Below are 22,916 nucleotides of genomic sequence, written 5' to 3' on the forward strand. Positions count from 1 at the left end.
GGTGCCACTCCAGCCTTCCCTGGCCTCTGGTCTTTCTCCTCTGAGGCACCTCCCACCAGGTGTGGCAGCCCAAGGGCAAGGCATCCACCAGGCCATGGGGCACCTGTCTGTCTCAGGCAAGAAGCCTGACTTGAAGCCCTCCTGCCTTTCCTGTGTGTCCCCAGGACGCCACCAATAAATTGGCACCGCAGGGCTAAAAATAACAGCATCTGATCGCGCCTCTGTATATCCATGGCAACACGGCTGCAGCCTTTCCCTGCCGAGCCGCCGCTGTCTGACACTGGGCTCAGCCGCCAGGCCCCGGCTGCCCGCTGGGGAGCCGGCCCTCCCTGCCCGCCCCTGCCCTTGTCTGAGGCCACCAGCCAGGGCCAGCTCGCTTCACACTCACAGACCCCTGCCCTGCAGAGTCCCAGAACATCCTCCCTTGTGGAGTGGGCGGTGGGTAAGGGGAGGGCTGCCAAGGTGTTGTCCCTTTAGATATTCCAGCATTTGCGATCTGAAGAGGTTTCTTAAGGTGAGAATTCCCCACCCCCGGGAAACAGCAGGGACATTTCTTCTGAAAGGCAGGGACAGCCTGAGCTCTGGTGTCTTCCCGGGGGTTGAATCAGTGCTGGCATTCCCTCCTCTGCCTCCACGCTCGCTGCCAAGCAAAGAAAAGCTAGCTGGATTGGAACAAAGTCAGGATGCCATTACTGGTGGTCCGACCCTGAGGCTGGGATCTGGATGCAATGGCCCTAGGGAGGGTAGCCCACCAGCCCCGACCAGGCTGTCTCCACTTTGGGAGAGCAGTGGACAACAGTCCACCTCTGGCTAAAAGGGGCCCCTTCTAGAACAAGAAAGGCCGCCCACCAGGGCCTTCTAGCGATGCATATGGACAAAGCTCTCGCCTGAGCTGGTTTGGACCAGGAATGCACTTCCCTCGCCATCTCAGTGGCTGATAGCTTTCAGGAAAAGTTTTGCTCTGTAGTCACCTGAACACAGCACAGTCCTCCTGCCTCAAGCCCTGTGCTCTGGGCCCAGGGGCTCCAGGGAGGAAGCTGGCTTCAGTCCACTCCTGGCACCTTCTGCAGGCAGGCAGAGGCTGCCCTTGCTTGGCTGTCACTCAGCAGCCGTCTCCCAGGACCCCTTTTCCCCGGGGGCCTGGAACTTCTAGCAGAGCTGCCGGCTGGACTTCAGGGAAGATGGTCCGTCCAAAGCAATGAGGATGTCTGCAATGCGTTCTATCTCCTCCAACCCCCTGCTCCCCCTCCTCTGGACTACGCCAGCAGCTCCACCTGCTCCTTTTCATCACCAGGGAAGACTTGAGGAAACCGGCAGACGCGGTCAGGGTTCACTTCAGGTGGACTCCGGGCTGCCCAGTGTGATGAGATACTCAGGCATACTCGCCACCGAAACCACGTCTCACGTCAAATGGGTCGGTGTCGGTGCTGCAGCTGTGGTCTCATCTGGGCCACCTAATAGGTGTGTGTGTACGGACAAGGTGGTGAACCAACTCTGAGATCTGACACAAGCGGGGTTAAGGGGGACGGTCTCTCTGGTTGGTCCAGCACAGCCGGGGACACGCAGTTTGTTAGGTAAGAGTGCCATCTACTGGCCATCTCGGAGATGACGCGTGATGCCGCAGGAGTCTACGGCACAGGCGACCTTCAGTGCTGTTTTGCCCTCCCACCCCCTATCCAGGCTTCCCATCTCCCTGGTGAAGCTTCCAGGTACGCCGTGTAAAATGATTCAGTCCGCTCTGAAGTCTTTTAACATCCTCTCTGCACCGCCCTGCGGTGCTAACACTCACTGCCTTTTACTACCGTTAGGTATGTCTTCTGGGCATTCTGACTTGGAAGCGTTTCGCTCACGGTCCCTGGAGAGGTCTACAGCTGAATGCCTCATTCATCTTGGAGTCCTCCCACTTTGCACTTCCCTTGCGTGTACACAGGCCTTGCGTAAATGTTGACTGAAGGCTTGCATTCATGAATAAACAGTCTGAATCCCCACACTACGGGGGCACCCGCTGGGGCCCAGCTTCCCGGGATCCCCTGATGTGAGGCTGTCTTCTCCAACAGGACCCCCCATCATCTCCAGCACCCAGACCCAGCACGCTTTGCACGGTGAGAAAGGCCAGATCAAGTGCTTCATCCGGAGCACGCCGCCACCTGACCGCATCGTGAGTGCTCCGGGAGGGGAAGCGGCCCCAGGGTCCCCTCTGCCGAGAGCGAGGCTGCGTGGTGGGTGGGTGGTGACCATGCCTGGCCTCTCCTCTGTGGGGAGGGGCACACCAGCCGTGCCTCTCTGGGAAAGGCCTGCTGAATCTGCGCAGCTCCAGTCCCCAGGACAGGCTGTGCGCCCCCAGCGCGTGAGTGCCGCGGCTCAGACACCCACGGCTCTGCAGGAGTGGTGAGGGCGGCAGAGGGTGAAGGCCGGCCCCGCCTCGTGGATCAGGGCGAGCTCCTTCCGAATGATCGCTCCCTGCTCCCCCAGCCCCCAACTCTGCTTCCTCACAACATTCATTCCCATGGTGTGGCCCAGGCAGCTGTGCAGTCTTGTGTTTTTTGAAATGGGTGCTTTGTGCACAAGTCTGTTTGACACCGGCAGCAGCTCAGGCATGGAGACCAAGAGAAGGGACATTTGTCACACTGTGGAAAAAAACAAATTCCTGCTGGGGTCAGCTGCCCAGGCCCTGACCGACCGGGCAGCCTTTGTTTTCGGGCATTCTGGTCATTCCCTCTCTTTGAGATCCACAGCAAAATCGCAAGGAGCCACCCATACAACACCTACCTCCTTGTTCTTCTTCTTTAAAAAAAAAAAAAAAAAAAAAAAAGATTTATTTTTATCTGAAAGGCAGATTATCAGAGAGAGAAGGAGAGACAAAAGAAGAGATCTTCCATCTGTTTATTTATATTGCCAAATGACCACATCTGAAGCCAGGAGCCCAGAGCTTCTTCCAGGTCTCCCACATGGATGCAGGGTCCCAAGGCTTTGGGCCGTCCTTGACTGCTTTCCCAGACCACAAGCAGGGGGCTGGAGGGGAAGTGGAGCAGCCAGGATTTGAACCTGTGCCCATATGGAATACTAGCACCACAGGTGGAAGCTAAACACTACCATGTCGTGGCACCAGCCTCCTCCCTGCTCTTCACTGAAGGACTCCATTCACCTGGAGCCAGTGGTCCTCTGCCAGGGGATGCCTAGCAGAGTTTGGGGACACTTTGGATTGGGGCAGGCAGTGCCCCCTGGGTTCACAATCAGCAGAGGCCAGAGCACAGGTGGTACCGGCTCAGGGAAGTCCCTAGCCCCAACCTGCATGGCCAGCCAGGATGGGGTGCAGGCACGAGTATGGGACAACTGAAAACCAGGCAAGGTGTCAGCTGGCTGGACAAAACCGAGGAAGGTGACGGCAAACACAGTTTGTGGTATGCTCCCTACACACAGGAACAAACCCAGACACAGCCCCATGGCCACTTGCTCTGCTCAGGTATGCAGAGGAGGCTCGGTACCAGATACTGCTCAGGGCAACAGTACTCACCACAGGAGCACCTGTGAGGTGCTCCTGCTGACTCCGGGACAGTTCGCTTGGCCTGAAACCAAGTTCCCAGGGCAGACTCCATGTGCTGTCCCTTCTGGGAAGCCAATACCCTCGGTGGCAGGCTGTACCTCTGTGTGTGCACCCACGTGTGGATGTGTGAACTCCTCACGTGGTATCTGCCCTGGCAGCCTGTGGTATGAGTACGTGTCCATGAGTGTGCCCTTGTGGGTGGGAGGTGTGTGCTATGCCAGCTGTATGGGCATGCAAATGGGTGGTAGCATGTGGCAGTGGCGGGAGCTGGCCCTGAGCGGCTAGGCACGCGGGTGGCAGCTCCATGGTCAGGGGTATGCATCCTGATCCGCACCCGCACCCCACAGGCCTGGTCCTGGAAGGAAAATGTGCTGGAGTCGGGGACTTCGGGGCGCTACACAGTGGAGACGGTCAGCACAGAGGAGGGCGTCATCTCCACGCTAACCATCAGCAACATCGTGCGGGCTGACTTCCAGACCATCTACAACTGCACTGCCTGGAACAGCTTCGGCTCTGACACCGAGATCATCCGGCTCAAGGAGCAAGGTGCGGGCTGCAGGGGTTGCAGAGGCATTAGGTGATCGCACGGCCCCTCCTGGCTCAGGTCAGCCCCAGGGATGCTGAGTGCCAAAAGCACCCATCACATATCCCCAGGGCAAGTCATACTCGTCTGCCCAGGAGCATCCATCACAAGTCCCCAGGGAAGCCATGCTGGTCTGCCCAGGAGCACCCATCACAAGTCCCCAGGGCAAGCCACGCTGGTCTGCCCAGGAACACCCATCACAAGTCTCCAGGGCAAGCCATGCTGGTCTGCCCAGGAGCACCCATCACAAGTCTCCAGGGCAAGCCACGCTGGTCTGCCCAGGAGCACCCATCACAAGTCCCCAGGGAAGCCATGCTGGTCTGCCCAGGAGCACCCATCACAAGTCTCCAGGGCAAGCCATGCTGGTCTGCCCAGGAGCACCCATCACAAGTCCCCAGGGAAGCCATGCTGGTCTGCCCAGGAGCACCCATCACAAGTCCCAAGGGCAAGCCACGCTGGTCTGCCTGGCTGGCTACACAGGCCACTGAGGGAAGGGCCACTGGGCTCCACCAGGAAATGAGAAGGGGACAGAGACCATTGCTGGAACGCTGGGCACTAAGACAACACCTCAGGCCCAGCCCAGCTCACAGCACAGCCCTCACACACCCTGGCTTCTCTCCCCACTGCCCTCCCCTATGGATCCTGGCCTGGTGCCCAGTGCCCTGAGCAGGTGTCTGCCCAAGCAGAACAGGGACACATTGGCATGGCCGTGTGGGGATCCTGGCCTGGCCAGTCACCCGGAAGTCTCTGGGAAAGTACACAGACTAGAGCGAAGGAGGGTGCTAACCTGTCTCACACCCTGGGGTAGGGGCTTGGGCCCTCCAGCAGCCCCAGGCCAGAGGGCAGCAGCAGGAACAGCACAGGTGGGTGAACAGACAAAGAGGGGAAAGCACGCACACATTACCCCCAAGGGCCGGCTGCCCAGCTCCTAAGCCCAAGTGATGCCGGCCTCTGTCCAAGAGTTCTTGGGCACAGACTGGGAGCCCCAAGATTCGGCACGGTGCAGGGTGCCGAGGGTGTGGAGCTGGTTCCCTAGGAGATGCGTGCGTGGGGAGGATGCAACTGCTCTGTCTGAAACTGGATGCAGATCTTGTCCTTGGCAGACAACACTCAGCCTCCAGGGACCAAGGATTCGTGTTCAGCAGGGCCTGAGGTTGGGGGGCCGAGGGGAGGGTCCCACTGGGCCCCTCCGGCGGCTGTCGTGCAGCCCACCGCGAAGGGCATCTCCCAACACCCCTTCCCCCTCCACACACCATAGCTGCTGCTTTGCATAATGCTTTGCACCTAATTTGCATAACATCATCCACACCTCATCCCGACCCTCCCTGGCCCCTGCTGCCTAACCCTCCTGTCTTCCCCTCGGTGTTCTCTCCACACCCCTACACTTAACTTCTCTCTCTAGTCGCCACCCCCTGCTGGAGTCTAAGTGAGTCTCAACAAACTCCAAGAGCAGCTGGGAGGGCGAGCCTGGATCAACAGGGCTCTTCCAGAGACAGGACCCAGGAGGAAGCCCCACCACCATGCCCCCCCATTCCCTCCAGGGGCTGATCCCCAATCCGTCCCGCCCCACCCCAGCCAGCCAGGCCCTGGCTGTGGACGCTTGCTTTATTTCCAAACAGGTTCGGAAATGAAATCGGGAGCCGGGCTGGAAGCAGGTACGGAAGGAGTTGATGAGAACTGCCCCTGGAGGGGGGAGGGGAGGGGCTTCTTGGATAGTGCGGGAGGGGACCAAGCCGGGGCAGGGAGGCCATGCAGGCCTCTAGCATCTTTGCATTCTCCCATGTCCAGAATGAGGGCTTAGAGCAGTCAGAGCAGCCAGGAGACGTGCTGCAGCCAGCCGGGGTCTGCTGCTGTCGGCTGCCATGGCTGCAGCCACCCTCCTCCCTGGGACACTGCGCCTTTCTCTCCAGGAGCCCTGCATCCTGGCCCCGGCCTGGCCTCAGTCTGCTTCTGGACTCTCCCTGCTTCTCAGCATCATAACCAGCTTGGCCATAAGCTCTCAGGATGCTGCCTGCTCGATCCCCCGGCCTGCCCTGCCCCAACTCCTGGGAGTACTGGCATTGCCCCTGTCCCCAGACACAGGCACAGTCGTCATCGAACTCCCTGGTTTGAGTTGCTCTGTCCCCTGTTGCCCCAGCCTCCCAGCAGAAGGCCCAGAAAATAGATTCAGGCACAAGCCAGTGGGATTCCCAGGGCACACCAAGGCCGAACTGAAGATGTGGGCGTCCTCTGAGTGGATTCTCCTGTCAGGTTGTGCCCTTTAACCAGCCCAGCAGCAGCAGCGCAGGGCGGGACTGGCTGGTGGAGCTCCTGTAGGGGCAGCCCAGACAGCGGTCAGCCTCCTGCTGTGTCCGGCCTCCGGGCCACCTGGTGCTGAGGGGTGGCTTGTTCCTCCTGTCTGCATGTCACCTGCATCTGTCTGCATTCATCCAGTGTTCCCTGACACCTGCCTCCCCCTCACCCTGACCCCGGTGCCCAGTACCCCCCTTGGGTGGCGAGGTGGCTGAGTGAGAGCAGCCCTCCCGGCAGTGCTCCTCAGGAGACGTCAAGGAGGCTGTGTCCAGGAAGGAGCCACCTGCCCAGCAGCTTCCCCCTGCCCCTGCCCACCTGCTTGGGAACAGTCTCCAGCTGGGACAGTGTCCCTCCTGCCAGCCCTGAACAACTCCAGGACACATGCTTCAGAATGCCGAGGAGCAGAGGCACCTCAGACACGTGCAGCTGCCCCAGCTCTGGGCTTCCCATTGAGGCCTGGCTGGAGACGGTTAGCAACTATCTGCGGTCACCATTTGGCCCTGAGTTCAGCTGAGACCAGATCCGACTCATCCCACAGAACTTCCAAGGAACCCAAGGAGAAATTGAATGAAACCTGCCTTGTGACCATCCAAAAGCTGAGGCCGATGCGCTTCCGGAGCAGCTTCCATCCTCAGTGCCATGGGAACCTGGAGACAGAATCTCCTCCATCAAAGCAAGTGGTTCTGACAGCAGGTCCCTCTGCCCAGTGCTGGCTGCCAAGACCAGCCCAACACCTCCCCTCCCAGCCCATGAATGCCACCTCTGTCACCCCTAAGGTGACCTTGGCCACCAGCAAGCAGCTAATGGATAAGTTCCTGCCCTGGGATGGCAGATGAGCCGCCCAGTGGCACCACAGATAGCCAATGGCAGGGGCACCAGCTCTCTCGGGCAGGTGTCCTCTCAATACCACCATCAGCACTCCTTCCAGGTGCCAGGGATTGAAGCAAGCAGCACGGAGAGACTCAGAACAAATGCCCCTGCGTGGCACGCGCCCGCGGCTGAGGGCAGAGGGAGGGAACTCAGTTGCTCAGAAAAGCTTCCCTTTAAGAAATTCACCTGACACAGATGCCCCTGCTCATGGGATACCCGGAGCTTACACTTACACAGGGCTGGGTACCCAGGGTCACCTCCAGGACCTGTATCGGCTGCAGCCCTCTGGGGAAGGCACCCATTACGATCCCCATGTTACAGATAAGAGAGGTAGAGGGAGTGATGCAGCCAGCAGCCTGGGCTGCGTGAAAGCTCTGCAGGATGCCGTGGGATGCAGCAAGCAGGACTTGGGGGGGCTGGGAGTGGGCGAGCTGAAGGGTGGGAGGAGTAGCAGAAATCCGGGTTTGCCCTGACTGCAGCTCTGTGTTCTTGAGCAAAGTTCTTGTCTTGTCTGAACTCCATCCCATCTGTGAGATAAGAGCCTTGGACTCAGGAAACCTCAAAGTCACCCTTTTCTCATCTTTCTAGTTCTGTCCCCAAGCCCCAAGTCTTGTGCTCGGGCTCCCTGTGCAGTCATAGGCGCGCCAGGGCTGTCTAACCTCCCTACCACCACCAACACGCTCCCATGTCCACCCTTGCTCAGGTGGGACAAGATTGAAACTCAGTAAGCAGTGAGGGCTTGCGGGGCTGCCGTTCCACTCCCCCTCTGCTCCTCGCTCAGCACAGACAGGTTGGGGGTCAGTGGTGCCAGGATGTTCTGAGAGCTGGCCTGGAAGGAGGAGGAGGAACAGAGTGGGCTAGGGGCAACCAAGGGAAAGGGGGGCTTCTCCTTAGACAGATGTCAGCAGCCTTTAAGAAGTGAACACCTGTTAGCTACAGCCCCCGATGCTCAGCAGGTCCAAGCAGGAGCTGCCCCAGACTGAGGGCTCTTCCAGCACCGGAGTCCACATGCGTCCATAGGTACCTGGGAAAGGCAAAAGAATGAAGGTGCAAACCCAGCAAACAGGGCAGGGACCACAGTCATTTCTCAAAGAAAAGCCAAGGTGTGTGACTCTCCAGCCACCGTGTGCTAGCAGTTTGTTTAACGCCAAAGATGACCCAATTGTGTCAGCCTCCCCCTCGTCTCCAAGATTCCTGTCCCCTGGCCCTCCTTTCTCTATGTCTGTCCCTTCCCCCAGTTCCTCACCATCCTCTCCTCCGCTTCGTGTCCTCCGCTCCCATCTCTGCAGTCTCAGTAGACCTGACCCCTGTTGCACTCTGTGCTTGCCCAGGCCCCACCCAGCCATCTTCCAGGAGTGGGACCCATGCAGCAGGGGCTGAGCCAGTGGGACCTGGGCAAGCTGTGCCTGTCCCTCACCAGTGCATGTGTGTCTCTCCCACAGAGTCCGTGCCGATGGCCGTCATCATCGGGGTGGCCGTGGGAGCTGGTGTGGCCTTCCTCGTCCTGATGGCAACCATTGTGGCCTTCTGCTGTGCCCGTTCCCAGAGAAGTACGGAAGGGAAACCCGGGATATCAGGGAGGGGGACAGAGAAAAAGGCCAGGCTTAGACTGCCCCGGACAGCAAGTAAGCAGGAGCACGGATCCCAGGGGTCCTGACAGCGCTGTGAGCTCCAGGGGCAGGGATGGGGCTGATGCGCTGGGTGTTCGGCACTGAGTGGGCACCCAGCACATGCTGAACTGGACCACACTGGCCCTCACCTTGCAGGGCAGCCAGCCAGTTTTGAATTAGGCATGCACTCTTGCTCGGGAACTGTACAGAAATCCAGGGGAGGGAAAAGAATGGGCTTGACCCTCATGCGCTCCAAGAGCTGCTGGTCTAACCAGAAAGGCAGGTCACCCACACAGAGGGTGGGTGGGTGGGAGCTGGAGGAAAAGCACTCAAGAAAATGGCTTTGAGCAAATCTGTCAAGACCATTAGTCATGGGCATTAATCCTCTGGGGTTTGTGCACCCTTGAATGTGGGTAGCCAGGACTCCACTTGCAAGTGTCCGGGTCAGGAGAGCAGAGACGAGGTGAAGACAGTAGAGACAGGGTGTTCCAGCCCCCGTGACCCTGGGCAAGCCACAGCTCTACCAGATTGCACCATCCAGGGGAAGAGCAACAGGGCTTTGACGACCTCACTCTGTGGGCTCAGCGGTGCAGTTCCTGCACTGTGAGTGAAGCAGCCTCCACTTTTGTGCCCACCCCCAAGGATGTGGTCTTCAGACCTTGCTCATGTTTTAGCAACGTTTTTCTACCAGGCTCTCCAACAGGAAATGGGCCTCCTGCTGTACCCACAAACAAGTGTGGCTGGGCCCCTGTGTGCCCTGGGTAGGGGGTGTAGGGAGAGGGCTGGTCATGGGGACTGTGAGGGAACTGTGAGGTCCTTTCAAGCACCAACATTTTGGTTTCACAGATGGAGAACCCAGAGCCTGAGAGTAGGGTCAAAAGAGACTTCTAGAAGGAAGTGAGAGTTTCGTAGGATAAGAAGGATGTAGGTCACCACTGGGGATACTTGAGTGAGGACAACCTCTCCAGCCAAGGATAAGCCAAGCAGCCCTCATGTCAGCCTCTCTTAGGCCCAATCAGTCCAGTCCATCCAAGTGGGAGACCTACTGGTGGGGTACGGTGGTGGGTCCAACTTGGAGTGATGGCATGGGGGTGGGGGCAGGGAGCTTCTGGGAAACTAAACATCAACATCTTGGGCCCTGATGTCTGAAGGTGACAACTGACCCGTTGGCCCATACGTTCCTGTTTTATGTCCAGATCTGAAAGGTGTTGTGTCGGCTAAAAATGATATCCGAGTGGAGATTGTCCACAAGGAGCCTGCCTCTGGCCGGGAGGCTGAAGAGCACCCCACCATCAAGCAGCTGATGGTGAGAATGCTGCCCCACTGCACCAGCCTGCCCCGGAACCCCTGCACCTGCAGAGTCCTGGGACTAGAGCCTTCTTGACACTCTATGCTCCCAACAAGCGGGGCCTTGCACGCCTGCCCAGCCCCTGTGTGTCTGCTGCATCGGACATGATATTCTGGGAGATGGCACTTGGGTTGTAATTCCAGGCTTCAGGGAACCTGACCATCCAGTTGAAAGAGGAGGCAGGTGCACTATGGCCATGCCGTGTTGCCATTCAGCAATACGGCCCTACGTACACACCCCCCGTGGAGGTTAGAGCATTTGAACACATGGCTCTGCCAATGGCAATGGGCTCCCCCACATCCTCCAGTGCCCCCTCTTCCTCATGACCCCTCCATGGGCTTAACTCATTGAGCTGTCCCAGCAGAAACCTAGATACCTCTGTTGGGAACTTCCAGTGCCTGCCATGTGTGGTGGTGTTGCAGCAGGGGCTCCAGCTCAGGGAGTGAAGAGCCTGGCCTTGTCAGAGCTTCTGTGCCTTCCTCTAGAAAATGGACATGAAAGTAACAGCACACAGGGTCACAGTGAGGGTGAATGGGCAAAGCCCTGAAGACGCTGGAGCTTGCAGAAAAAACACAGTGATTGCTCAAAAATGCTAGCCGTTCCTGCTGCTCTGAAATCCCCCACTAGATGGTGAGCAGCCGCCACCATGCTTATCCCCCAGGAATCGCAGAGAAGGCTGAATTAAGCTGCCTCTCCCCCTTCTGTTCTTTCTCCATCCAATTGCTTTTCTTTACACCTATATATCTACATGTATGCATATGAGCTTTTTATTTTTAAAAAAAAATTTATTTATTCATTTATTTGAAAGGCAGGTACACAGAGAAGAAGAGACAAAAAGAGAACCTCTATCTACCATCCATCGCTTCATTCCCCAAATGACTGCAATGGCCAGAGCTGGGCTGGTGTGAAATTAGGAGCCAGAAGTTTCTTCCGGGTCTCCTGCATGGGTACAGGGGCCCGAGGACTTGGGTTTTCCTCTGCTGCCTTCTTAGGCCATAAGCAGGGAGCTGGATGGGAAGTGGAGCCCTCAAGGAATACCACCAATGCAGTGGTGGTTCTACCACTGTGGCGCAGCAATAACCCCTATGCAGTTGAATTTCAAGGCCAGCCAATTCCCCTTTGAACAGTGCTTCAACTAGGGGCCCCCAGCTCTTCTCCACCGTCACCTGCTTACTGCCTTGGACAACAGCAGCCCCCTCAGTGGCTTCACACTTTAGACCTTGGCCACCTTTCTCGGTCTGCACTCCATAGCCCCTTTCCCAGCGCAGCACTGATTCCGTCATCACTGCTGCATCAAGCCCATTGGGCCCAAGAGTGCCAGGTAGCTGCCAAGTCTTCTAGCGCCACCTGCCAGCCAGCCAGAGCCATCTGGTCTCCCCAACACATCCAGGAGCTTGACATTCCTGGCCTTTGGTCTTACCTTCCCTTGAAGACCTGTCCCTCTGCCTGTTGAATTCCACACCCTCCTCTAAAGATCGTCTTGAACTTCGTCTCATGCCATCTATTCCACAATTCCCCTGCACTTGCTGCTCTCCACCAAGTCCTTGCACGGGCCTCTCTAACAGTACATGGCCCTCATCACGGACTAGCCTCCCCCACACCAGCCTTGTCTGTCTGCTCGCGCACCCCAGGTCCACACAAAGTCTGACTAGTATCGGGTGGAGGAAACCACAGCCCAGACCCAAGAAGGGAAGCGTGTGTCTGCCCCTGAGTACATCAGGCTTGTCCTTCACCTCCAATGGGACCTTGGAGTCAGTCCCTCCCTTCGGGATATTTTAATGGCCCAGGCTGTCACCACAACCTCACCCTGACCCTGGACCCAAACCACTGGGAGTCAGCTGAGAGCAGGACAGTACTTGCTCTCTGCCCGCCCGCCTGCCCTGTGGCTGGTCTCCCCTGGAGGCATCTACGGGCCCCCTGGCCCTGACACAGCCCCATCCTCACATAAGCATGCTTAGAATTGGAATCTAGGGGAGAAAATCTGGGGGCAGGTGTTGCGAAATGAAATGCAGTGGTCCTATTGGTGAGGAAGTAATTGGTCGGGACACACCTTGGCTGATTTAGGAGCCCGAAGAGAAGTGATTGACAGGGAGGAGAAACATCTCCTCCCAGAGACAGGAACCTAGCCCCATGACGCCCACCGTAGGGTTCACAGCTTTAGCGGCACTGTCCACACATCCACTGTGTGTCTGTGCCAGGCTTATCCTCTCATTGTTACTCTCGCCTTCAGGGACTTGCCACTTCATCCCTTCCTCCCACATAACCATCACATTTGGGACAGCCCCACTGTCTGACAGGCACTGGGCTGGGTCCTAGCAGACCACAGAAACAGTAAAACCCATTCCTAAAGTCTTCTGGCCAATGACACACTCTGCTGGACACCAGACCAGGTGTGACTAGGACCCAAATAGAAGTAGGAAGTGATCCTCACCCTGGTGCTCTTTGGCATCTATTTTAAAAAAGCAAGCTGCCAGGAGTCTAAGTCACTCCTGGGAGTGACAGGTGTGGCCTACATCATGCGTCATAATTCCTTCACTGAACCCCATCCCCGGGTGACCCAAGCCTGGGAGGAGTCCAACCTGTGCCCTGAGGTCAGCACTCTACCCTGTTTATCTCTGGGTCCATCTTGCTACTAAGAAGGGCTGTACCCTCACATATCTTAATCTGTGTATTCCTGGCCAGAGCTTTGCAAAGTGCACCAAGTGACTTGAGTGGAATCGGCCGCATGAGATCCATGGAGGTGGAGTCGTGGCCTGTGTGCAGAAAGTGTGGCCTTTAGCAACCCACCCCAGACTCAGCATCCCTCCCAGCTCCAACACACACACACCTGCTGGCTCTGTCTCTGGGGAAGCGGGGGCCAGCAGCAAGGATGCAATCTGGAATCTCACAGGGACTGTTGACCTGCCTTGGGTGGCCTGGGACAGGAGGCATGTAAACCCCTCCTTTGAGGATATTTCCCCTGGGCTGGTCCTTGGAGGCAAGGGACACCTGACTCTCTCCTCCCCACTGAGCAGCGTCTTTGGGTTGTAGATGGATCGGGGGGAGTTCCAACAAGACTCAGTGCTGAAGCAGCTAGAAGTCCTCAAAGAAGAAGAGAAAGAGTTCCAGAACCTGAAGGTGAGAGCAGTCCAGGCGATGGGGAGGAGGGTGGCATACAGCCCCGGGGCAGGCCCTTCCGTGCCCCCTACCCAGGCCGCAAATCCTTGGGAAGAATGACAGCATGCAGGGAAGCAGGGTCCTTGGCCAGTGTGGGACAAGCACCTGCCCACTCCCTGAGCTGGGCCACTCCCCACCCAACACAGAGGTTCCTCTCCCACAACCTCTGAAAAGTAAATGAATTAATTTAAAAATTAATTAATACTCACATTCAGAATGATTAACAAACACAGAGTCTGGTTTCCAAATGATCTTGCATCACCTCCAACGCAAACCTGGGGCGGAGCCTCTCCCTAGAGTCTGACTCTGCCACCCCACCTCCGTGCCCCTCTCCTCCTGGTGCCCCCACCGCTAACCCTCCCTCGCCCCCGTCCCTTCTCCCTGCGGCCCTCCCACTCTTCCTACTTGCTCGTTCCATGCTCACCCCCACCTTTTGCAACGGAAAATCCTGCTCCACAAACTGATGATGTGTGCATGGCTGTCCCCACAGGACCCCACCAACGGCTACTACAGTGTCAATACCTTCAAAGAGCACCACTCGACGCCCACCATCTCCCTGTCCAGCTGCCAGCCAGACCTGCGCCCTGCAGCAGGCAAGCAGCGCGTGCCCACAGGCATGTCCTTCACCAACATCTACAGCACCCTGAGCGGCCAGGGCCGCCTCTACGACTACGGACAGAGGTTCGTGTTGGGCATGGGCAGCTCTTCCATCGAGCTGTGTGAGCGTGAGTTCCAGCGGGGCTCACTCAGCGACAGCAGCTCCTTCCTGGACACGCAGTACGACAGCAGCGTCAGCAGCAGCGGCAAGCAGGACGGCTACGTGCAGTTCGACAAGGCCAGCAAGGCTTCCGCCTCCTCTTCCCACCACTCCCAGTCGTCCTCCCAGAACTCCGACCCCAGCCGACCCCTGCAGCGGCGGATGCAGACTCATGTCTGAGGATGAAACACGTGGCCTCCAGGGTGGGGATGTAAGGGGGGCTGGGGCTGGCGCTGCAGTGACCGAAGGTACTTCGCGGAGGACCCCAGAACCAGCCCCCTCCAAGACAGCCTCTGAGCGCCTCTGTCTCCTCCCTCCTCCGAAGCTCTGATCAAGCACAAATCTGAGTCCCAGCTGCGGCGCGCCAGAAGCAGGAGGGTGGGTGGGAACAGACAGAGGATGCAGCAGAGACTGGACACACGCCCCCACCCCACCCTGCCCCTTTCCTGGACAGCAGCCTTCTCCCCTGCTCCTCCCACAGGCATAGAGACAGCTGGAAAACTCGCTTTCATGGATATTCCGGCCACTCGCCGGTCTCTCCTGGGCTCTACCCCTCACTGTCCTAAGTTCTGCCCGGTGCCTGTGCTCCTGTACAGCCCTGGGGAGAAAGGGGAGGGGGCAGTTTCTCCAGTCCTGAGGGCCCTTAGAGACCCCCAGCTTACCCCTCCTGTTCGGAGCCCATTCCTTGGAGGCTGAGAAGCCCGCAACGGCCCTGGCTGAAGAAGCATCCCTCCCACCACACTGGCCCGGCCAGAGCCCACCCCCAATTTGTCTGGTGTTCTGTGTCCATACTCTCGCAATTTGTCCTTGAACTTGAAGCCTCTGATGTCTGCAGTGGGACTGGCCCCCTCAGAGCCGGGTGTCCTGGGGTGAGCCAGAGGGGAGGGGAGAGTGTGCGCCTTTCAGGAACATCTTGCCCAAGCCCTGCCTCCCTCTCAACCAACACCTCCGCAGCCACCCCATCCCCTGCTTTGTGTACTGCCCCTGCCCCGCAGCACAACTGGCGTGAATACAGAGTGTGAGGGCCTCTCCGCCGGGGTTCTGTGGACACTCGTTGGAGAGGGTACTGGCTGGGAGGGGCTGACTTCAGAGGCTGGTGGTCAGGTCTTTAAGATAATGAGACTCATGTTCTCAGGTGACCCACACACGGAACCACGGCCAGGTTCTCTGTAAGACTCCCAGGCAGAAGAACGTGCCTATCTGCACCTCACTCCTATTCACACCGCCCCTACCCGGCAAGAATAAATCCGAGGGCCAACACCAGCTGCTCCTCCGTCCTGTTCTTTCGCTTCCTGCACGCCCGCAGGAAGAGGCCATGGGCTAGGGAGAACCCAAGGCCGCCTTGCCCTCCTCCTGTCTGCTAGTGCTGGCACTGAAGACAGTAGGAACTGTCCTAAATGTCTTGGGAACTTCAAACCATGGGACGATGCCCTCCCCTTGGTGACGGGCCCAACTCAGAGGACAAGCCTGGCCAGAATTCAATAAGCAGATACAGTTCCCAGGCCATGCTGGCCAGGCTGGCCAGTGGCCAGCTCATGCTCGGCCTTTCTTCCCTGCAGTGTACTTGGGGGGTAGGGCTCGGAGGGGAAAATTTCCTGTCCTTGGTGGGTCAGGGGTGTAGAACTTCTCAAGGAGTCCAGACCCCAAGCACCTGCTACTATAGCGAGACTCAGAAAATCAGAGAGCAGGCTTTGTGGTAGGATGTTTGGTGCAGTCACGGCAGTCAGGACGGGCCCAGGGAAACAAGGCAGAGTGCTGGTGCGGCAGCAGATTCAGGCAGAACTCTGAGCGTGGGGGGTCTTTCCTGCTCTGTGCTCCTTACCCCTGTGGGCACCTGGGCTGCGGCGGACAGCACTTCCTCCTGAGATGGCCACGTTCATGCTTCCCTGGCTGTCCCACTTGGTCAACGTCTGCGCTACCATCCTGTTTCCCCGTGCCTTGGTCCCCTGATCCACAGGAGGGAGGAAAAACTGAGCACAAAACCATACCCCAGTCCCCCAGTTCTGCTCCTGGTACTGTTTCGGCCTGGCGTGGACACCAGGCTGCTGGCCCGAAGGTTTCCCTTTGCCAAGAGGAAACACAGACCCAAGAGCCTAGACAAATATGGCAGAATAAGAGCCCTGCTGTGGCAGAATAAGGAAGAGAATGGCTTAAGGGAATTTGTCCATTAATTTCTCCTGATCTTCCTCACCTTGGAGGTGGGTGGATCATCTGTCCCCTGATATTCATTGACCATGACACAAACACACACACAGAGCTAGCAGGGTGGAGGTGGCTGTTCTACCTGAGTTCAAGGTTAGGACTGAGTAACTGCAGAGTGGCAATGGGACTTACCTGCTTGAACAGGAAACACATGAGACTGTCTCCTATCTGTCCTGGGCACTCCTTAGGGTAAGAATGTGGGCATACTGGGAGCTTGGCAGGGAGCATCAGAGAATCGCCCAACACCGTGCCCCACTCCCTGAGTTTCCTCCAATGCACACATTCATCAAAGAAGTGCTAAATAGACAGCAGGTCCCAAGCATGGTCTTGGCAAAACAAAGGAGCAGGTAGCACACCCTCAGGTGAGCCAGGTGTGGGACGCTCTGTTCATTCCTTGCAGAGGAGTCAGAAACAACAACAGAGGGAGGGTTTTAAAAGCAGACAGCAGGGCCTGGCATGGTAGCCTCGCAGCTAAAGTCCTCGCCTTGCACACACTGGGATCCCATATTGGTGCCGGTTCTAATCCCCTCCAGCCCCCTGCTTGTGGCCTGGGAAAACAGTCAAGGACGGCCCAAAGCCTTGGGACCCTGCACCCGTGTGGGAGACCTGGAGGAGACTTCTGGCTGCTGCCTTTGAATCAGCGCAGCTCCGGCTGTTGTGGCCACTTGGGGAGTGAATCATCAGTCAGAAGATCTTCCTCTCTGTATCTCCTCCTCTCTGTATATCTGATTTTCCAATAAAAATTAAAAATAAATATTAAAAAAAATTAGCAGGAAGCTGTAAAATCCCCCTCTGTTGAAATGAGGGGTCTACCTTTGTGATTTTGTTTCACCTTCATTCTAGAAAGTGTCACCATTTTCTACAGGTGTGGGGATGAAAGCTCAAAAAGCCAAAAGGCTTTTCCAAGATCACAGAGCTTACCAGTGGAAGTGCAGATTTAAATACATAGGATTTCTAGCCCAGAGTGCAAATTCAAGGTCATGTTATATTGCAGGGTGTGAGCAAACTCATCAGACAAGTCTAGGGTACATTAAGTTATCAAGCTTAGTGATAATAGGGCCCACTAGAAATTAGTGAATGACAGCTCCATATAGCAATACAGTCTGAATCAAAACCCCAAGAGGAACAGATGGTCATTACCCTGAAGCCCATCTTTTACATTGAAGACCTATGTCCCACTTTTCCCAGCAATATAAATAAATATGGGACATACAGCGACCAACCTGGACACACAAGGCTGCAGGCATTCACCTTTTTCTGGCTTCTCTGCCCACATTCCATTACTGCTAGGACTCACCTCTCCTAAAACTCATGAAAGTACACACATTAGAAATACAAAGCATCTTAGCATTAACATGTTTCCTGTCTTGACCTAGCAGTGAACAGAGCATAAAAAACACAGACACACAGGGGCCATGCTCTGGGGCTACCTGTCCTCAGGGTCTGTCCACAGGAAGCCAGGGAGCAAGAAGGTCCTGGGGAGGCCGAGAGTCAGAGTTCCAAAGCAGTGGAAGCAAGGACCAAGACAGAGAGCCCCTCCCTACCTTTCTGGGGGCTTCTGAGGGCAGTGGTTACACAACAGTGCAGTTCCGCCCCCTCCCAGGTTCCAGGTGACCATAGGTGAGCATCACAGGTGGGCAGAAGGGAACATGTAGGTGGTGGTAGTGGGGGAGTGACTTTCAAGCTTGTGACCCTCAACTAGCTGCCTACCCCACAACAGTTATCCTCCAATGTAGAGGACACTTGTTCACAGGAAAGGCCTCTGAGCTTGTACTGGCTCAGGGGCTGCCTGGGTGAGGAGAAGTCCCACCAGGAAGGTGGGACTTAAGTCCCCAGATGCCTGGAAAGCTCACAGCTGGCTGGGAAACAAAGCAGTGCTGTATGTCAACACACACCCCACCCTCCTCCACTCTTCCAAAGCCAGGACCCGTTTTCTGATGGCTTTAGACTTCACTATTGGCTCAAGTCATTGGGTGGGAGCTCAGTTTCGAATTCTCAGACCCATTAGCAGTGTGCGGATAACAGGGCTATTTCCACCACTCGAGCTGCCACCGAGGACAAACTCTGGCAAGAAGAGCTAAAAGACCACCCCAAATCTATTTCTGACAAAGCCTATTTAAAGACAGCACAGGAGATATGGAGCCAACAGGAACACCACTACTCCCTCCTGCTGCCATGGCTCCGGACTGAAACCACGAAGTACACATCCATAGCTTCATTATCCCTTTCTGGATACACAGGTACAGTTGGTGCTGGCACCACAAAACAAGATCAAAAGAAGTCTTTTCCAGGAACATACCCTTTTGAAACCAACTCTTTATTAAAAGTCTACAGATTGGGCCTGGCGCAATGCTCAATTGGCTAATCTTCTACCTCCAAGTGCCAATCCCATATGGGCACCAGTTCGTGTCCTACCTGTTCCACTTCCCGTCCAGCTCCCTGCTTGTGGCCTGGGAAAGCAGTTAAGGATGGACCAAAGCCTTGAGACCCTGCACCCGTGTGGGAGACCCTGGGGAGGCTCCTGGCTCCTGGCTTCGGAAAGGCTCAGCTTCAGCCATTGTGGTCATTTGGGGAGATAGAGTTTTTCTACCTCTCCTTCTCTCTGTAAATCTGTCTTTCAGAAAAAAAATTCTTAAAAATAAAAAGGTCGTATGCATTTTTATTCAAAATACCTTTGGGTATTGTCTATTTAAAGAAACGTTTACAGAGATAGTGACCAAGTTCTGAATTTTCCTTCCTCTCTAAAAGAGATCTTTTAAAAGGCCCTTATCTAAGTTGTTTTTAGGAGCTGTAACCACATACCAGTCACTGCAACTTTAGCATCAAACTAACAGCAGTCTCTGGGAGTCGCTGATAAAAGGGCTCTGGCTGATAGTGCCTTTCTCATTTCCAGTAAGGCTCCAAGTCTTTTCCCCAACCCCCTGTGTTCCCATCCTCCTAACCAGGTCATAAACTATGTAGGGGGCAGGAGGGCACAAAAATGTCTTCTTTCTAAAAATAAGGATTTGTTTTCTGGATGAATACATGTCTGCTACAGGGCCAACAATTCCTTCCTTCTCTAACTGCTCTTCTTCCTCAGTGCACCCCCTGCCCTTTCCACAGCTAGTCTCTGACACACACCCAAAGCCCTCATTACTACAGCCCTGTTGTTTGAGTCCCACCACAACCCTGCACTTTATTTGTTAAGATGTATGTTATTCACTTGAAAAGCAGAGTTAGAGAGAAGAGAAAGCTCTTCTATCCACTAGTTTATTTCCCCCGAACAGCTACAACACACAGGGCTAGGCAAGGTAAAAGCCAGGAACTCCATCCTAGCTGGGCCATCTTCCACTGCAGCAGGGAGCTGGATCAGAAGTGGAGCAACTGGAACTCAAACTGGTGCTTATATGGGATGCAGGTGGCACAAGTGTGGCTTAGCTTGCTGGGCCATGACACCAGCCCCAGCCTTGCTCTCCAAAGTGAACATGCATCATGCATGAGCCGAGCTAAGTCCAACTGTAATCTCCATTCATGTTTCTCCTACATTTGTTCATCACTTCATGTTCCCCAAGCTCTTCCAGTAGATAGCACGCTGCACCAACCCATAGGGCTGGGACACCTTCCACCTTCGGCCCAGGAGCTTGACTTGTGCTCCCTGACGGGTGATACCAGGCGAGCCAAAGTGTTTGCTTCTGCAGCTCCCCAACCTCATGGCCCTTGGTGAGACTCTGGAATGGTGCGAGAACACTCAAAATATGTGCCTTTACAGCTGCCTTCTTTGCGGTGAACACAAAGTGTGACAAGCAAAACAGAAGGCAAGTCTCAGCAAGCTCAGGTCTTCAAGTGGAAAAACTGGGCTCTTCGTTAAGTGGGGATTTTGACCCATGCCATTGAAGATCAGCCCCAAGTAGGTCAACAGCAGGTTGAGGCGGACTAAGCAAAAATGTTCCCTCTACTACCTCCACAAGGAAATACAGGCACCAGGGAGGACTTGGGAGCCTAGTCCTGATGCCAACAGGCACTGCAGCATCCAGAAATCCTAGGAGAAGTTGAACGGAGTTGGAGGGACATAGATACAGACGTGGGGCTCTCGGAACCGGGATGTTCAGATAAGGACTCCCTATCCTTCTACACTCTCCTGCTCGCCTGCCTTGTGACGGCTAGATCCATGCCACACAAATCCCAGAGGAAAGCCCCCAGAACCAGAGGGCCTCTCCAACTCTGAGATTTTTTTTTTTCTCCTTAAGAAGAGAGACACATTTTTAGTGAGTGAAGACGTTGGGCAAGTGTTAAAGCTGGAGACGAATGTAAACAGTATTTTGAGATGGCTCAGAATAATAGAGGGTTCTGGAATAGTTTAGTTCAGTAATTCCAACTCCAATCCCCAAGGGTGTGTTTCAACATCTGAGCCTTCGCTCATTCTTTCCACCCGATTCCACCCTCTCAAGTCTTGCGAAGCTCTGCAGAGGAACGAAGCCTCTGAGGAGAGGCTGCTGTGCTCCAAGTTGTGTCTTCCCTTGGAACCTGAAGCAGGGCCAGAAACAGGTCTCACTTTCAGATTCACAGACAGAGAAGGATGAAGACAAAGAGAGAGACCGATCTCCCATCCTCTGGTTCACTCCCCAAATAGCCACATCAGGTGGACCTGGGCCAGTACAACACCATAAGCCCGGAGTTTCTTCGGGGACTCCCACGTGGGTGCAGGAGCCCAAGTACTTGGGCCATCTGTTGCTGTTTTCCCAGGGACAACAGCAGAGCTAGATCAGAAGTGGAGCAGCCAGGACTCACACCAGCACCCATATGGAAAGCAGATGGGGCCTTAGCTTACTACACCCTGATGGGTGGCAAGTCTCCTCTCCCCTCAGGTTCACTTTTGCCCTGAAGATTTTTGTCACACCCTTCCACAGGAACAAACTGTCATCTCTCCCACCTGCTGTTCCCATTCTGCAGGCCCTGAGATAGTCTTTTTTTTTTTTTTAAGATTTATTTATTTTTATTGGAAAGTCAGATACACAGAGAGAAGGAGAGGCAGAGAGGAAGATCTTCTGTCCAATGAGTCACTCCCCAAACAACCGCAATGGCCAGTGCTGCACCAATGGCCAGGATCCCAGAGCTTCCTTGGGTCTCCCACACGGATGCAGGGATCCAAGTCTTTGGGCCATCCTTGACTGCTTTCCCAGGCCTCAGAGAGTTGGATGGGAAGCAGAGCTGCTAGGATTAGAACCGGTGCCCATATGGGATCCCAGGGTGTTCAAGGCAAGGACTTTAGCCTCTAGGCCGTCAGGTTGGGCCCTAGGAGGTAGAGTCTTGAAATTGACTCGCACACTCCAGTTGCTGTGGAGTGTGGATTATTGGCCTTAAGACACTGTGGCTAACAAGAACTGCAGCTCAGCATCAGACAGCCACACATCCTATATCGCTAGCCTGGGAAAAGATGAACATCCAAAACTCAAAATCTAGTTTTCGCTGAATGCACACTGCTTCTGTGTCATCATCAAGTTAAAAACTCCCAATCAAATCTTCATAATGGGGAAACCACCTGCGTATCCCTCCTTCAGTTTTGAAGTTGCAAGTTCTGAAGTCCTGGCTGTGCGAATGTAGCGCTGGCACGCTCAAGACCACCGCTTTGCTTGGGCAGTGATGAAGACTTCAGTAAGGTCAGAGGGTTTCTCTCTCAACCTTTGTTTAGGAAGTTACAACAGCACGCTACATGCCACTGAAATGGATAATGTCACCCAAGAGACCTTCTTCTCCAAGAACCCCTAAAAATGTCTGATTTCAGCTTAAACACAACCGTGGGACAGCAGCAGCTTGAACTCACTGTCCCTTACTTGATTAGGCAATGTTGAGTTGGAGTCATTTCGCTGTTTTACCTTCCCCTGTGCAGCTCTGTGGGTGATCTGAAAACAAAGACTTTCTCTGTGACCTGCCCCGTGACTCCATACCTGTTATATCTTGTGTGGTTAGCTCTTCTGCAGCTCCCCACCCCACACTGGCAACTCTTATCCCCAGGGTATCCTATTGTACAATCTACAAAATGTCTGTCCAGTCATATTCCTATTGGGTCCTTTAAATCCTCAAGGTGAGATAGGCATGCATCGTCACTTTTTCCAGATAGAGTAACAGAGGTGGTTGACCCAATTAGTAGAACTAATATGACCCAGTGGTCCACAGTTTGTGTGCCCCACACCTTACTGCCTCCCAGACAAAACGGCTTGTAAGCTCCAAGTTCTGCACAGTCTCCGGCTGGAAAGCAATTGAATGTACTATGTCCCCTGTAAGTGTAAATAAAAGCCTACAGTGTCCCAAATTAAGGCACACCATGTGACAGGCATACAGGATGGCATTTAAACGCCTTGCTGGGCTAGAGAAAAGACCTCAGTTCTGGCTTTGGCCAGCAGGTGGTCCCAGACAGGGCGGGTCTCCAGGTCTCAGTTTCCTCCAAGCAAATAAGAAGGAGCAGCTGCCTCCCGCACCCCACCCGCTCCAAGGATACCCCCCGCTAGCCGGAGAAGTGGGCACAGCGCACAAGACCCCGGCGCCCGGCCTCCCTCGGCAGCCGTCGCTAAGCTCCG

The 22,916-nt window shown here is 55.4% G+C and overlaps 1 protein-coding gene across 2 annotated transcripts in view; it reads left to right on the forward strand.

The window, feature by feature from the left end:
• Nucleotides 1-14,857, forward strand: part of KIRREL3 (kirre like nephrin family adhesion molecule 3) — a 110,930-nt gene extending 96,073 nt beyond the window's left edge. Inside the window, exons 10-16 of one of the 2 annotated variants that reach the window (XM_058664117.1) lie at nt 2,058-2,158; nt 3,892-4,090; nt 5,747-5,782; nt 8,732-8,839; nt 10,096-10,205; nt 13,278-13,364; nt 13,894-14,857. In XM_058664117.1, coding sequence (XP_058520100.1) covers nt 2,058-2,158; nt 3,892-4,090; nt 5,747-5,782; nt 8,732-8,839; nt 10,096-10,205; nt 13,278-13,364; nt 13,894-14,340 — 1,088 coding nt within the window. In that variant the 3' untranslated portion in view covers nt 14,341-14,857. The remainder of the gene's footprint in view (nt 1-2,057; nt 2,159-3,891; nt 4,091-5,746; nt 5,783-8,731; nt 8,840-10,095; nt 10,206-13,277; nt 13,365-13,893) is intronic. The other variant, XM_004593290.2, reaches the window with a different exon arrangement.
• Nucleotides 14,858-22,916: the final 8,059 nt, after the last annotated feature.

Source organism: Ochotona princeps, chromosome 4, assembly GCF_030435755.1.
Source record: "Ochotona princeps isolate mOchPri1 chromosome 4, mOchPri1.hap1, whole genome shotgun sequence".
Lineage (NCBI taxonomy): Eukaryota > Metazoa > Chordata > Mammalia > Lagomorpha > Ochotonidae > Ochotona > Ochotona princeps.